Raw genomic sequence first — 15,036 nt, 5'->3', positions numbered from 1 at the left:
GATGAAGGAATTTATGAGTGACATTATTGAAAGGAGACATTTTACACTATTGCCAAGCTGAAGAAGATAACATTTAATACCTTTCTTGGTGGCATATGTAAATGTTATACTAGATGTCAAATACAGAAAAATGGGACAGAAGGCAAAATTTGGATTATGGTAGTTCACATGATAGAAATTATTCAGAGATTTTTTTCACAATGAAGACAATAAGACCTACCGATTTTTTTCACAATGAAGACAATAAGACCTACCTTATTTTTCGGACCATAAGACGCACTTTTTTCCCCCCAGAAGTGGGGGGGGGAAAGTCCCTGTGTCTTATGGTCCAAATATAGCCTACACATATACTGTAAAAAAAAAAAGTTTTTTTACTTGCCCGGCTCTGTGTGGTCTCTGTGTGCTTGCCCGGCTCTAAAATGGTTCTAAATGCTGCTGTTTACTTTACAGGGTTGATTACATGTGTTTATGACTGTGATGTTGGGTTTTAATGCACATAAAATATTTTAGGACACTATTTGTTTCAGAATCTTTTTTTCTTCATTTCCCTTCTCTAAAAACTGGTGCGTCTTATGGTCCGGTGCGTCTTATGGTCCGAAAAATACAGTAACTACTTCCCACTTACCTGCTCTACCCATTTTGAGAAAATTCAGCCTCAACTCATATGCCATGGTTACAGTATTATCTTATGCACAATGGTCAATAAGACAGCGTCAATACTGAGATTTCCTAGGAATGGGCTGTGAGACCACATTCTCTGATCAGAAAGTTAGACCTCAATGCATCCTTCAAATTGATTTAAGATGAAAAGGGAGAGCTGTGGATTTTGAAAAGGAAGGTCCCATGGAAAGTAAACTCACAGGGTGATTTTATCACAAATTTCCAACTGGGCAGGCCATGGTGGGTAGTCATTTTAGCAAAAGGTTTATCTTTTCCTTAAGCAAGCCCTGTCTAATACCTCTGTGCATCTAGGTTAACACTTTTGAAATGATCACCCTCATAAGAGCATATAATCTTGTTAACTATCCTATAACCGAGTGTTTCCCAAACTTTTGACATATGTGTACCCATTCTATAATTTTTGTAACACTGAGAACCCCTTGTACTCATGAGAATGTAGAATTAGGCGCAGCTAAGCACGGTGCAGTGCATATCCCCACCAAACTCCAGTGCAACACCTACCCCCACCAAACTCTTCCCGTAGCCCTGGGGGTACGCGTACCACACTTTGGGAAGCACTGCTGTAACCCAATCCCTGCCTTGCTTCTCCCACCTCCATGTAATCTTCCTTAGTTCCTTCCTTAATTTCTAATGCATAAAAGAAACTATAAAACAGTTATTCTACAGAGCATTTTAAGATCTCGCTCCCAGGCATATGTCATCAGTTTGGCTCAAATAAACTCTCCAAAAATTTCAAAACAAATTTAAGAGGGAAAATCACTAAGAGGCAGTCTTTTAATAGACAATTGCAATCATGTGGACAAATGATGCCAATATAGAGTGTATTCTCTATATTTGGCGAAGACGGTGCTTAGTAAAGTTCTCCAGAGAGACAGAACCAATAGAACAGTGTGTGTGTGTGTGTGTGTGTGTGTGTGTGTGTGTGTACACAAAAGATGTGGCAAAATAATTCAATAATTTTATTGTGGTGCTGACAACTTCAAGCTATCTAGCTACATAGAGAGATGATATATAGATGATAGATAGATAGATGATAGATAGATAGAAAATAGATTTGATTTATTATAAGGAATTGGCTCACATGATTATGTGATTATAAGAGCCAAAATTTCCTAATATATGTAGTGAGCAAGCTGGAGACCCAGGAGAACTGATAATATAAGTTCTAGTCCGAGTCCAAAAGCCTGGGAAACAAAGAGCAGTATGATATAAGTTTCAGTCTAAAAGCAAGAAAGCTCAAGACCCAGTTTCAGTTTGAGTACAAAAGCAAGAAAAAACTGATATCTAGCTCAAAGTAGTCAGGCAGGAGAAGTTGCTTCTTACTAAAGGGAGGGTGTCTTTTTGTTCTATTCATGCTTTCAACTGATTGAATGAAGTCTACCCACATGAGAGAGGACTATGTCCTTTACCAATATAAATGTTATTTTCAGAGAGAGGGGTCCCAGCTCCACAACAAGCCCTATCCTAGGTTCTAGTACCAGGCAGAAAAGTCCCTATAACTCCTGGCTATAAAAACCAGCAGAATTGTGACTGAATGAGACAAAGGGCTACTGGAGTCTTAGGAATTCTACTTAAAGAGTCCCCACGCACACTAACTCGGACTCTGAGCTCCAGCACTGGGGCAGCAAGTCAAAAGGCACCAGGCACATATGGAGAAGAACTGAATTGTATGGTATCAAGGAATGAGCTGGAGGGGCAGCTTTCTCCCAGGTAGAGTGCTGCAGAGGCCATTGTTCCTTTTCTGAACCCTCCCCTCACAGAGACAGCAATTGGGCACTATATATGAGTCTCCAACTACTTTACTAATACTGTTGGTGAGTCCCGGTGATTCCCTGAAACCCCATCCCACTCAATTTGAGGGTGCATTCAAGCTGTTTCCAGTGGCCTTTCTATACTAAAAGCCTGTGTTAGCTTATGCTTTGGACTTTCCTAAAATACCTCAAATAAGCAACATAAGACCTTGGTGTGCCCCATTTCTCTTGCTAAGTGGCCCCAGATCCAGCACTTCTGGATACCTCCAAACCCAGCACAAGTAGCAGCCTTCTACAGATTGCTTTGTAGGTCACACTGGCTGGCTCCAGGCAGGACACAGGTGTGTTGAATGACCTTGACCTGTATTCAAGGGGCAGACTCAGTGGGTACCAGAGCACTGCTGAAGAAAGTCCTGCTCCATAGGGTTGGCCCCTACACAGCTGATCCTCCACAGTGTTGCAGCGAGTCGTTGTATGCTATTGATCAAGTGGGTAAATCGCTTTCACTGATGTGCCAACAGCAATACAGGTTCAACTAGAAAGGAAAGGTATACACAACCCACAGGAGAAGTGCTCCTAAAGTGTTCAGCTTAGATGATCAAAGAGATTGTGCCACTGGACCATGAAGAACATATATTATAGAAGGCCACTCTACCAAGTTAAAAGATTGCAGCAGCTCTACCTAATACATAGAAACCAACTTATGGAGGCTGCCAAAATGAAGAGACACAGAAACATATTCCAAATGAAAATAATAATAATAATAATAATAATAATCATCTTACCTAATAAAAGAGAAACATGCAAATTAACCATCACTCTGCTATGCCAACAGCCAATCAGAGTGAACAAGCAGATTAACCCAATAAAGATGGAGGTTAATTTGCATATGCAGGCCTGGAGAGGTGTGAGGGAAAGGGAGGCTGCGGAGGGAGCTACTGGAGTGGTGCTCCAGACAGAAGCTAGGACTTGCCGGCTCCTGGGTGGCCTGGAGTGGGGATGTGCCAGCTCCCAGGTAGCTGGGGAGCAGGGATTTGCCAGCTCCTGGCAGCTGTGGTGGGGAGCAGGTACTTAATGCCTCCGGGCAGCTGAGAGTGAAGCCCGGGGTCTATTCTTGCATGAATATTATACAATGGGCCTCAAGTAATAAAATAAAATTCCAGAAAAAAGAACTAAGCACATTGGAGACAAGCAACCTTTCAGATGCAGAGTTCAAAACACTGGTTATAAGGATCCTCTATGAATTTAGGGGAGGAGTAAATAAACTTAGTGAGAACATGAGAGAGAGAGAGAGAGAGAGAGAGAGAGAGAGAGAGAGAGAGAGAGAGAGAGAGAGGAAACATAAAAACAAAACTAAAAAACATAAAAAGAGCTTATCAGAAATGAAGAATACAGTAACTGAAATGAAGAATGCATTACAAGGAATCAGCAGTGGAGTAGTATGGTATAAGTAGATGAAGCACAGAATCAAATCAGAGATTTGGAAGATAAGTAGGCATAAAATACACAATCAGAACAGCAAAAAGAAAATAATAGTTTTAAAAAATGAGGATAGTGTAAGGAGCCTCTGGGATAACTTCAATAGTATTAACTTTCACATCATGGGGGTGCCAGAAGGAGAACAGAGAACAACAAATTGAACTATGTAAAAAATAATGACAGAAAACTTCCCTTTTGTGATAGAGGTAATAGACATACAAGTCCAAGAAAGGAAGAGTCTTAAATAAGATGAACCCAAAGAGGCCTACACCAAGACGCATCATAATTAAAATGCCAAATGTTAAAGACACAGAGAAAATTTTAAAAGCAGCAAGAGAAAAGTAGTTAGTTATCTACAGGGAGCTCCCAGAAGACTGTCAGCTGATCTCTTAACAGAAACTTTGAAAGACAGAAAGAATTGTCAGAAAATATTCAAAGTGAAAAAAAATATTCAAAATGAACACCCAAAATTACTCTCCAGGGAAGTTATCATTAGAATCAAAAGAGAGATAAGGGTTTCCCAGTTAAGAGAAAGCTAAAGAAATTAGTTTATCACCACCAAACCAGTATTACAAGGAATGTTAAAGGGTCTTTAAGATGGAAGGGGGTTGGGTGAAAAGGGTGACTAGATTAAAAAGTACCAATTGGTGGTTACAGGGTAGTTATTGAGATATAAAGTACAGCATAGGGAATATAGTCAATAACATTGTAAGAACTGTGTATGGTGTCATATAGTTCTGGGTTTATCAGGGTGATAACTTGATAAGTTATATAATGTCTACTCACTGGTTTGTACACCTGAAATTAATATAATATTGTATGTAAAGTGTAATTAAAAAATAAAAAAATAACCTGGCTGGCATAGCTCAGTGATTGAGCATCAGCATGTGAACCAGGAGATCACAGTTCGATTCCTGATCAGGATATATGCCCAGGCTGAGGGCTTGATCCCCAGTGTTGGGGCATGCAGGAGGCAGCTGATTAATTATTCTCTTTCAAAATTGATGGTTCTATTTCTCTTTCCCCCCTCTCCCTCTCTGAAATATATATATATATATATATATATATATATATATATATATATATATATATATATATATATTTAAAATAAAAATTATTTAAAGTCAATGAATAAATAAATAAATAAAATTACCTTTACCATGAAGAAACAAAAGTGAAATCCAGTTTTGACATATAACATTCATCATACTTCACTGTGTTTGCTTAATTCTTTTTCTGCTCCACCTAACAGTGGGCACCATGGAGACACAGACAGCTCACAGCTGGGTGAAAGAAAACCAAGTGTAAAAAAAATTTTTTTTTAAATAATGTTACTCTTATCCAGAAACACTTCCCAGATTCACCTAGAATAGTGTTTGATTATATGTGTGAGTATCCCATGGCCCTTGCAAATTGGCACATAAAACTATCACAGACACCTCTTCACAGGTTTTTCCTTGAATGAGCACTAGAAGAGTTGAGCTGTGTGACTTGCTTCTTGTTCTGCTTCTATTGCTGATTTCATTTCTATTTGACAAGGTCTTTCTTCAGATTGTCTAGTGGCCCTCTTCTCTCTTTAAAATAACTTTTAATAACTCTTGTCAATGCTGCACTGGTTTTTATTTTAGTTTAACTATTTATACATTAGTTCTCATGATTAGAGAAAGCATAGTATCCATCTATCCACATTCCCATATGATTTCCCAAATGCTATAATAATGATACAAATATTATTATTATTTGTAATACTTATATAAAATAATATTTATATAATACTTCTATTATTATATAATAAGGACTAGAGACTCGATGCACAACATTTGTGCAAGAGTAGGCCTTCCTTCCCCTGAGTGCCGGCACTGGCTTCCTTCTGGCACCTGGGACCTGGCTTCCCTCATAGCCCCGGCTTAGTCCGGAAGGTCATCTGGAAGGACATCCAGTCTAATTAGCATATTATGCTTTTATTATTCTAGATAAAAAGGGAAGGATATATAAAAAACAGTGGAAGTAATATATGTGTGAAAACAGAAATGCCCTTCCTTAGTAGTATATCATTTTTTAGAGATGTTTATTCCTATGAAGTAGAACAGGTATTAATTCTGTTATATTATTTTATTTTATTTTATTTTATTTTATTTTATTTTATCACTCAAAGCAAATGTATTGTCAAGGGCCTTTGCATGCAGTTCTCCTTACATAAACATTTTCCTTCCAGGTTGATTGAGATATAATTGCCATATAACACTGGGTAAGTTTAAGGTGTACAACAAAATGATTTCATATATGTACATATTGTGATATTCCTTTTATTTTAATTAATTGGCTGTTTATCTTGCCTTTAAGTAATGAATTTTTAAAAAATCAACCAAACCTCCGAAACCGGTTTGGCTCAGTGGATAGAGCGTTGGTCTGCAGACTGAAAGGTCCCAGGTTCAATTCCGGTCAAGGGCATGTACCTTGGTTGCAGGCACATCCCCGGCAGGGGGTGTGCAGGAGACAGCTGGTAGATGTTTCTCTCTCGATGTTTCTAGCTCTCTCTCTTCCTTCCTCTCTGTGGAAAATCAATAAAATATATATTTTTAAAAAAAATCAACCAAACCATTCCTGACATCAGCTGCTCTCTTTTTGTCTTTCTCTAGTTTGAGAAACCTTCTTATTTCTTCTTGGTTAAATTTTAACTTTCATCATGCTTAGAAAAAAGCTCTGAAATGAAATACACTCAGTAATGGCTCATTCTGAAACACCATTTTCCTTGGTTGTTTGCCTACTTATTTAACTCTCTTTTTAGTCTTTTCTCCTGGTACTCTCTACCTTACTCCCTATATTTCATGTCCTGTAAGCATTTCTCTTTCCACAACTCTTTTCAAATAATGAATCTACCCCATGACTTCAATCATGTGTGAGTCTGCAAAGCAGAATCCAAGAGGCAACAGAAAGTGGGAAGGGAGTAGTGTAGAGGCTGAGAGAGCCATCAGACCATGATGTGAATCTGACACAAGTGAAGCAGAGAGAAAAGGAAAATCAAAAACATCCTAGACTGTTGTGCAATTCTAAGGAGTGTTTTGCAAGGTTACTGGAGAGTCCTCAAACTAAAGTCCCTTATCACAGGAGCTCCATTTCCCTTCTCTATCCAGTCATTCCTGGAAGCAGCCTTTGACTTAAACAAGCTCTGGAAGATTTTATTAGTCAAATTTCTGGAGTTTGTAAAAAAATCTTCCCAAACCAACAGCCTAGGATTCCCTTCCTGAAGTAGCCCTTTGCATCTAAATCTCTTAGGGAGGAAATATGGGAGGATCAAAGGTTCTTTCTGAGTCTTTTGTTTAAAACAAAACAAAACAAAAACAGCTTAAAATCAGTATTTCCAAAAGGTAGTGAAGCAGAATTTTTAGACTGGGTAGGATGTCCAGGATTCTTTGTCCGTCTGAGTCAAAGAATGAATCCACAGACAGAGGTGGTATAGCAAAGGTGAAAACTTATTATAAACAGCAAGTACAGATTCCCAGGAGGGGAGGGGGAAAGGGTCCCACAAAGGTTCCCTTTCCATGGCTTATAAAGGCTGCAGAGCTTTGTGCCTTGATACCCCTTCTGATTGGTCACTGTTCCCAGAGACAATAGTAACTTCTGAGCTCAAAGGTCAAATCTCACATGAGAAATCTAAGTGTTTTCCTCCCCTCTTTCCTTATTGTTTTCCTATTCCCTTTGGGGTTTCTTCTTCTTCTGGATGAAGGGTTTTCTTTATTTTGTAAATATAGACCTTTTGTTGTTTCTAGCTCCCTCATTCTATGGAAATATACCTGTAGCAGCCTTTTAGCTTCCCTGTTTTATACAAATATACCTTCTGCTGCTCTGCAGACCTGTGCTTCTTCCATGGTCCTCTTAATTTCTAAAATTCCCTAAACCTGTATTTTTCACCCCTAAAAATTCCTGTTTCAGTAGCTTTGGGGTGGCGAAATTTTATTTGGTTCTCTTCAAATGTTCTCATATAATTCAGGGCTTCTGCTCATTTTCCCTTTTGTGAACAGATATTGGTGGAGAATGGAACAAAAGCTGGGCACTGCCTTCTCATGGAAGCCAGGGACCTGGTCCTTAAGGTGAGGTTCTTTCTCCTTCTCTTCCCCCATCTGTCACCAATTACCAGTACTCCCTTAAAAATGGAAAAGACTGTCATACAAAAGGTAAGTGACTCTCAGCCAGGTGAGTAGGCATGTAAAGTCATTATGCTGTAGAGTGGTTGTTAGCTCTAGGCAGGAGGGAAGCCCAGAGCCTATGCAAGCATCTGCAAGGTGGAGGGTGACAAAGATACCTTAGCTGGCTAGCTGGCACCTTCCTAGGGCCTTCCTAGACCCCTGGCCCAAGGCAGGAATTCCACACCTCTCATGCCCTCCACTCTCCCCTCACTAGCTGTATAAAAGAAGTACCTATGCCGCTTTTTGGCACGAACTTCCCTGGCCCACCCTGAGACAGTGAGCTTCACCCGGGAGTGCAGATTAAAACCTCTCCCCCCTTTTTAATCGCCTGGATCCCGTGTCTTGCTTCTGCATTGCAAACCTCTCAGCTGGAACCTTACAGTGGTGGCTGGCAAAGTACGGCCTATGGATCAAATCCTGCCTGCCAGGATTTGTATGAGTCAGGCTTATTTGAGTGTCTGTTGTGTATGGCTGCTTTCACACTACAAATGGCAGAGATGAATAGTTGGGACACAAACACATTTTGGCTACTCTCTGAGCCTTTAAAAAAGTTTGCTAACCCCTGACCTAGGACATGGCTGAGCCAACAACCTTATCTCTAGGAATGTATGAGCTGGTGTAAAATCATGAATTTAATTGTCCTGAAATGGGATTTTTTTGAAAGTGGAGGTTGCTGACAAGGAGAGCACCACTCTACATGCCAAGTTCCTGCCTTTCTCCTGCTGCAAAGAGAAAGTTCTTTGTTAGAGAAGTAGCCAGCTTAACTCAAAGAACAAAGTAACTACCAGAATCGGATGTTAAAGGAGTCCTCAATTGAGTGCCGAGATTGACTTATGAGAATAGACCCTGCAGGCCCAGCTTAATTTTGTTATTTCCTTTGATTTCAGGGAAAGGAGAAGTCACCTCTGGACCCTCGGCCTGGTTTTGTCTTTGCCCCAGTGAGTATTGCTTTACCTTTCCCAGCATGCAAAGAGCTGAGCTCAGCCATGTCCAGGACAAGTGAGAGGGCAAAGCTAAGCCACCCTCCACTGCTTTGTGTCTGGATCCAATTTCTTCTTAGTGGATCCCCTGCTCCTGTGCCTCCTGACCCCTGGCCCTTCCTGACCCTAGCACCCTTCGTTTCCCAGTATTATGATCTGTGGTTCTTTCGTCTTACCTCATGTTTTTCATGTGTGTTTACAGTGTCCCCATGAACTTCCTTGTCCCCAGTTGACAGCCTCTAAACCCCTGGCCTGTAGCTTTTCCCAGGCTTACCATCCCATCCCCTTCAGCTAGATATGTATCCTGGGAATATTGCAGCAGGGAGGAGGTAGCTTGGGAAAGCAGGATGAAAAAGAATCAGGGGGAAGGAGTTGGAAAATTCCGAGAGCCCGAATGTGCATGACCTAGAATATGAAAAGGACTATAGGAATGGGGTCAACATTTTCCCCATATCTTTTTCCCCAAAACAGTCTCTCTACCCTTACCTTAGAGCAAGAAGCCAAAGGAGGAAAAGTTCTCGATGGTAATCCTTGCCCGGGGGTCTCCAGAGGAAGCTAATCACTGGCCGCGGATCACTCAGCCTATCCTTAAACGGCCACGCCATGTGCACTGTCACCTGTGCTGTCCAGATGGGCAGATGCAGCATGCTGTGCTCCCAGCCCCCCGCCATGGCAGGTACAGAAGCTGTGACCACGGTAGGTGGGAGGTGGCAGGAACCTACCCCCAACACTGACCTCTCTTTTTCATAGGGATTTGTATCGCTGTGCCCATGTCAGCTCCTGGGGAGATCTTTTACCTGTAACCACGCCGTCTGAGCTTCTTCCGTCCCCTTGAAGATCCCCCTGAGAGTTGACAAGGATGTGTAACAAGGGTTTTCTTGTATCGAGCCTGCCAAGGCTACAGCCACCTGGTATCCAGGATAGGAGTGTAACGAAAAACACAGGTTTGAATCCCTGCTGCAAGCCAAACTCGTGAGGCAGGTGCAAAAGGAAAGAGGTTTTATTCTGGTGCTGCTCAACCTGGGAGAATGGTGGACTTCTGTCTCAAAGACCATCCCCTCCTCCTGCTTATAGGGAGAGAAGGGCTTTTTATTTTTCTATCCAGTTATTTTGCCAGCTTACAGCTCATGGGGCCCTGTCCATTCACATTTCTAGCTTTGGGCCCCCGGTCAGGCCCTGTCCATTCATCTTCCTCAAGTCCAGTCCATTGGTCTTTCCAGCTTGCCACGCGCCCATTCATTCCAGTGTAAGACCCGCCCCCTGCGCCATTTTGTCCAATGAGGAGACTCCTCAGGGCTCCAACTGACTGTGCGAGGTAACAGGAGTGCTGGTACCATATATATATATGCATTTGTTTGAGGTTTTAATACGAATTATAACTTTTCAAAGAATGGGAATGGGTCTTGTGATTCTTAAAAGGTGTAGAGGTCAGTCACCATGGCCTATCCTGTAACGAAGTAAGTCCTCAGAGATTCAATGCCTGTCTTCCCACAGAAACCTCAAGCTCAGCCCCAGCTGTAAGAATACAGCTGCTTCTCCCAGAGACCAGGACTTCCCAGGGAAGTAATGGGGGAGTGGGAAAGCCACCCCCAGCACATTGAGAACTGGCTCAACAGGTCTCAGGGTAGTTAGATGGGCCACCTGGACAGGTGACCAGCAGCTGCCTGGCCTCTGTTTTTCTCCTTTCTTTCTTTCCTTTTATCTCGTAGGGTTCATCAGCTCCCCAGAGTTTGCATCATGAGTGCCCCTCAAGAAACGATCCTTTCAGGACTGAGTCATTCTTTCCCACAATCCTATGTCCAGGCAGAGTCCATTTACTTGGTTCTTTTCTGTGTTCCCCTAGGCCTTGCTGTTTCAGAGCTAGAACAACTTTCTGTGGATTAAAACTCTCAGTCCCTCTCCCACAGCAGTTTTATTCTCAACTCCCACTAGACATTTCCATACCTGGAGCTATTTTTCTGGGATTAAAGGAAAGGGGAGTCCCCTTATCTACTAGTTCAAGAGTGACAGCAGCACCACTCCTTAGCCGCACTTCCTTCTTAACCCCAGGTGGCCCCAAATCCCCTCTGAAAGGGTAAGGTTCAGGTATCAGCATAGCAGCTTATAAGACTTGCATTGGGGTGGGGAGGGTATGGAAGGCTTAGATCAAATGTCCTGAAATGAATCAGGACCAGATTGTCCCCAACACAAAATAGCTGGGAAGTAGCTACCATAGACTGCCATTTTGGATTAGACCAGCCCCAGGCATGAACCAAGTCAGTCCAAGCCCTTGGATTATTCATGGAATTGAAGAGAAGACAGAGCACAGGGCTGTGCCTGGCAGGGAGTCTAGAGTTTCTGGTTTCCAAGTTCAGAAGGCATAAGCCAGGGGAGGGGCCTCCATGTAGGGGGAGGGCAGGAAGGTGAGGCAGGGCCCCAGTCAACTATGCAAAGCTGCACAAACAGGCAGCACAAAACAAAGAGAATCCAGCAGCTTCCCGAAACTCAGGAGTGGACACTACAGCTTTGATCACCTAAGGCACCACTCCTGCTCCAAAGCTTGTAACTCCATTTGTCATTCTGAGGTCTCTGCTTATCCTGTACCCCAAGGATGGAACAAGTGGTAGAAGTAAAAATTGGCTGCCTATTTGCCCTGCTGGTTATCTCGATGGTCTGTGGCCTTATTCCCATCTGCTTCAAATGGTTCCAGATGAAGGCAGCCAGAGGTATAACCCTTCTGTAGCTTTACCCCCATAACCTGACTTTAACCCTGTCATCCTACCTTGACACCTTGCTTTGATTCTCTTGCCATCCCCAAGCTTGGATGCTGAGTGCTCCTTGTTGTTCCTTAGTCACCTTTGTCCATCTCCTCATGGCCAACTGGTTGTAACTCCTGCTTTTCATTAGGTCATCCCCCGTGGGGCCTCAGCCTCCATTTCCTGAGCTGCATTTCTGCAGGTGTTTTCTTGGGAGCAGGGCTCATGCACATGACTGTTGAATCCTTGGAGAGTATTGAATTTGAGATCCAGAAGATGAAGGTGAGTAACTAAAGTGTAGGGCTAAGAAACCATATGATGAGCAGAACCAAGGGGAGACAGGAGGGAAAGTGATAGAGCCAAGGACATGTGTGGAACTATAGAGACAATGTCAGCTCTTGTGTTGTGTGGAATCATGACAACAGGTCAGCTTAGACTGTAAGGAAAGCAGTGGAGCTGAAGGGACAGGGCAGGAAGCTGAGCTGCTCCATACCCCATCTAATTTCTGCTTTTTTCTCCCTAGAACAGGACAGAGAGTGGGGGGAATTCTTCTAGAGTTGCTAGTTGGGCTCATGTAAGTATCTCCCACACCCAACCTGGAGGGTGAGGAGAACCAGAGACTCCTCATACCCAGATCTTTTTGAGGAGTACCAGGAATCCCTCTGCTCCTCAGCTCAGACACTGTAGGGAAAGGAGGAGCCAACCCAATCCTTTGGGGTTTATGGAACCCAGACAAAGCTCTGGCTTTACTCTTCCTTCTTTCCCTAGACCCTTAGGCATGCTCCCCATCGTTTTCCCACATTTCAACCCTGCTGACGCTGCAACCTTGGCCCCTCTGGTATCTTGTTGCATGTCCATATCTTCTCCAGGCTTTGTTCCCTTACACACACACCATTTTAAAAATTTGTTTTTATTGATTTGAGAGAGAGAAAGGGAGAGAGATAGATATATAGAAAAATCAATGATGAGAGAGAATCATTGATCATCTACCTCTGGTATATCCTCTACTGGGGATTGAGCCTGCAATCCAGGCATGTGCCCTGATCAGGAATTCAACCATGGTTCATGGGTTGATGCTCAACCAATGAGGTACACCAGCCAGACCACCTAACGTTTTTAAAGTTCTAGTCCCACATTTCCCATTCTCCAGTTTCCCACCCCACCTCCACACCTCCATCCACTGCACTTCCTTCCTTTCCTGTCCCACAGCCCCTCTCTCTGTTCCCAGAAGGACTATCCCTATGGAGGGCTCATCATCTCCCTGGGCTTCTTCTCCGTCTTCTTTTTGGAGTCGCTGGCATTGCAGTGCTGTCCTGAAACCATTGGAAGATCAAAAGTGCAAAAGAAGGAAGTGAGTGAGGATCATGACCATGGACTCCACAGCCAGGAGCCCTTACCCTCGCGAAGGCCTTTTCAAGGAGCCCTCATTCTCTTATTCTCACTCTCCTTTCACTCGGTCTTTGAAGGTCTGGCTGTGGGGCTGCAGACAACCGTAGCAAGTACAGTGCAGCTCTGGCTTGCTGTCATGGCTCACAAGGGGCCTGTAGTGTTTAGTGTAGGACTACGGCTGGTGCAGATCGGCACTGCGTCACAATGGGCCGTGTTCTGCATATTTTTATTTTCTCTCATGTCCCCCCTGGGCATAGCCCTGGGGCTGGTTGTGCCTGGAACAGACTCAGAAGTAGGGGGAAGCTTAGCCCAGGCTGTTTTAGAGGGTGTGGCAGCTGGCACCTTCCTGTATGTCACCTTCCTAGAAATCCTGCCCATGGAGCTAGCAGGTCCTGAGGCCCCTCTGGTCAAGTGGGGCTGCGTAGCCGCTGGTTTTGCCTTCATGGCCTTAATTGCCTTGTGGGCCTGAGAGATTCCTGACTTTTCTGATGGATCCAGGAGACACCTCCCAAAAGGCTTTGGTCCTCAGACATTTCTCCACTGAGACTAAGTGGCATTCACTAGGCATCATCCCCATGAACTGGATCCCAGCCAATCCTATGTGAAATCCCATTGCTCATCCAGGACTGAGAAAGGGATGTTTATTTTAGGTTGAGTGTCTATACTTTGGAGAATTTATATAAAGACCATCACTGCAGATTTGACTCTTGTTCCATTTTTGCTACTGTGTGTAATAAATGTCCAATTTACCCTCCCCCTTCAAGCATGCTATTCTTCCTTTCTCCGTGTTACCTAACTGCTGCCTAGTGGAGCAGGAAGTAGGGAGGGTGAGTGTTGGATGCAGTCTCTTCTTCTGGAATCAGAGCCTCTAGCCATTGTGTCACTTGCAGCCATGTCCCCCAGATATGGGAGCATTGCTGACATTCCAACAGCCTGCTCCCACCTTACCCACTGGTGTTGAAATACTGATCCAGAGTTTCTAACATTTAGAGGAGAAGAGGTTTAAAAATAAACATTGGGCATCTAGATTTTTTTCCTATACTAATCACACCTACCCCACTCCCGGATATTAGATTATCAACCACCAATGCATTCAACAGACTCTTTAGATCAGGCTCAATGGAGCCTACTTCCACCTGGTTTCTGTTTTTCACACTGAGTCCTGTGTGGCCTCGGGGACACGTTTGCTGTCTTTGAGCTTCTGTCTCCATCTAGCTACCTTGTGCTGTGGGATTAAAAAGTAGTGTTTTGGGGCATATTAAGTACAGCAAAGGAAATATCAAAAATATAACTATATATGGTGTCAGATGGGACTAGACTTATGGGGGATCACTTTGTAAGTTATATAAATGTCTAATCATTATGTGTACATGCATTGTATCTAATATAATAGTCTATGTCAACTGTAATTTAATTTTTTAATAAAAAAAAGAAGCAGTGTATTGGAAAGGGAAAAGGAGGTGGACAAATGCCAAGGACAATTACTTAGTTCTGCCACAACTGCCTGCTCTCTCTGCCACTATACCCCACTCCACTGGACCATTTGTCTTTCAGGCGAGTAACCCCTACAATGTGCTGCTTCTCTTAAAAACTGCACAAATACAAAAACTGGTTACCTGGAATTGAGGAGGAGCAGGATGGCCCTGACCCACGAGATAGAGGAATGTCTCAGACTTGGTGGAGAGACAGGGAAAGCGGAGGTGTGTCCTGTGAGCTCAGGCACCCTCACCTAGTACCCCTTCAAATACTTTCACTGGAGAAGCTCAAGAGGCCTTAACATGGGCAAGGTCTCCTGAGTTCCATTCTCATCTCATTTCATTTCTGTCTTCTGTCC

The 15,036-nt window shown here is 43.1% G+C and overlaps 1 protein-coding gene and 1 long non-coding RNA gene across 2 annotated transcripts; both read left to right on the top strand.

Moving 5' to 3' along the window:
• Positions 1-7,938: 7,938 nt before the first annotated feature.
• LOC311630892 lies at positions 7,939-9,367 on the top strand. Its single transcript, XR_014796479.1, has 3 exons — positions 7,939-8,002; positions 8,986-9,036; positions 9,281-9,367. It is a non-coding gene; the product is annotated as an uncharacterized lncRNA (long non-coding RNA).
• Positions 9,368-11,668: 2,301 nt separating this feature from the next.
• Positions 11,669-13,788, top strand: LOC311632143 (zinc transporter ZIP2-like; the record flags this gene model as incomplete). Its single annotated transcript, XM_084903275.1, has 4 exons — positions 11,669-11,796; positions 11,987-12,095; positions 12,337-12,387; positions 13,042-13,788. 4 exons carry the CDS (start codon positions 11,669-11,671, stop codon positions 13,669-13,671), a joined length of 918 nt encoding a protein of 305 aa, XP_084759401.1. The 3' UTR covers positions 13,672-13,788.
• Between the last annotated feature and the right edge of the window lie 1,248 nt (positions 13,789-15,036).

The sequence above is a fragment of the Pipistrellus hanaki genome (genome assembly GCF_964339955.1).
Source record: "Pipistrellus hanaki genome assembly, chromosome: 1".
NCBI classification, from domain to species: domain Eukaryota; kingdom Metazoa; phylum Chordata; class Mammalia; order Chiroptera; family Vespertilionidae; genus Pipistrellus; species Pipistrellus hanaki.
Note: the sequence above shows the minus strand (reverse complement) of the source record. Positions and strands in the feature narration are given on the sequence as shown.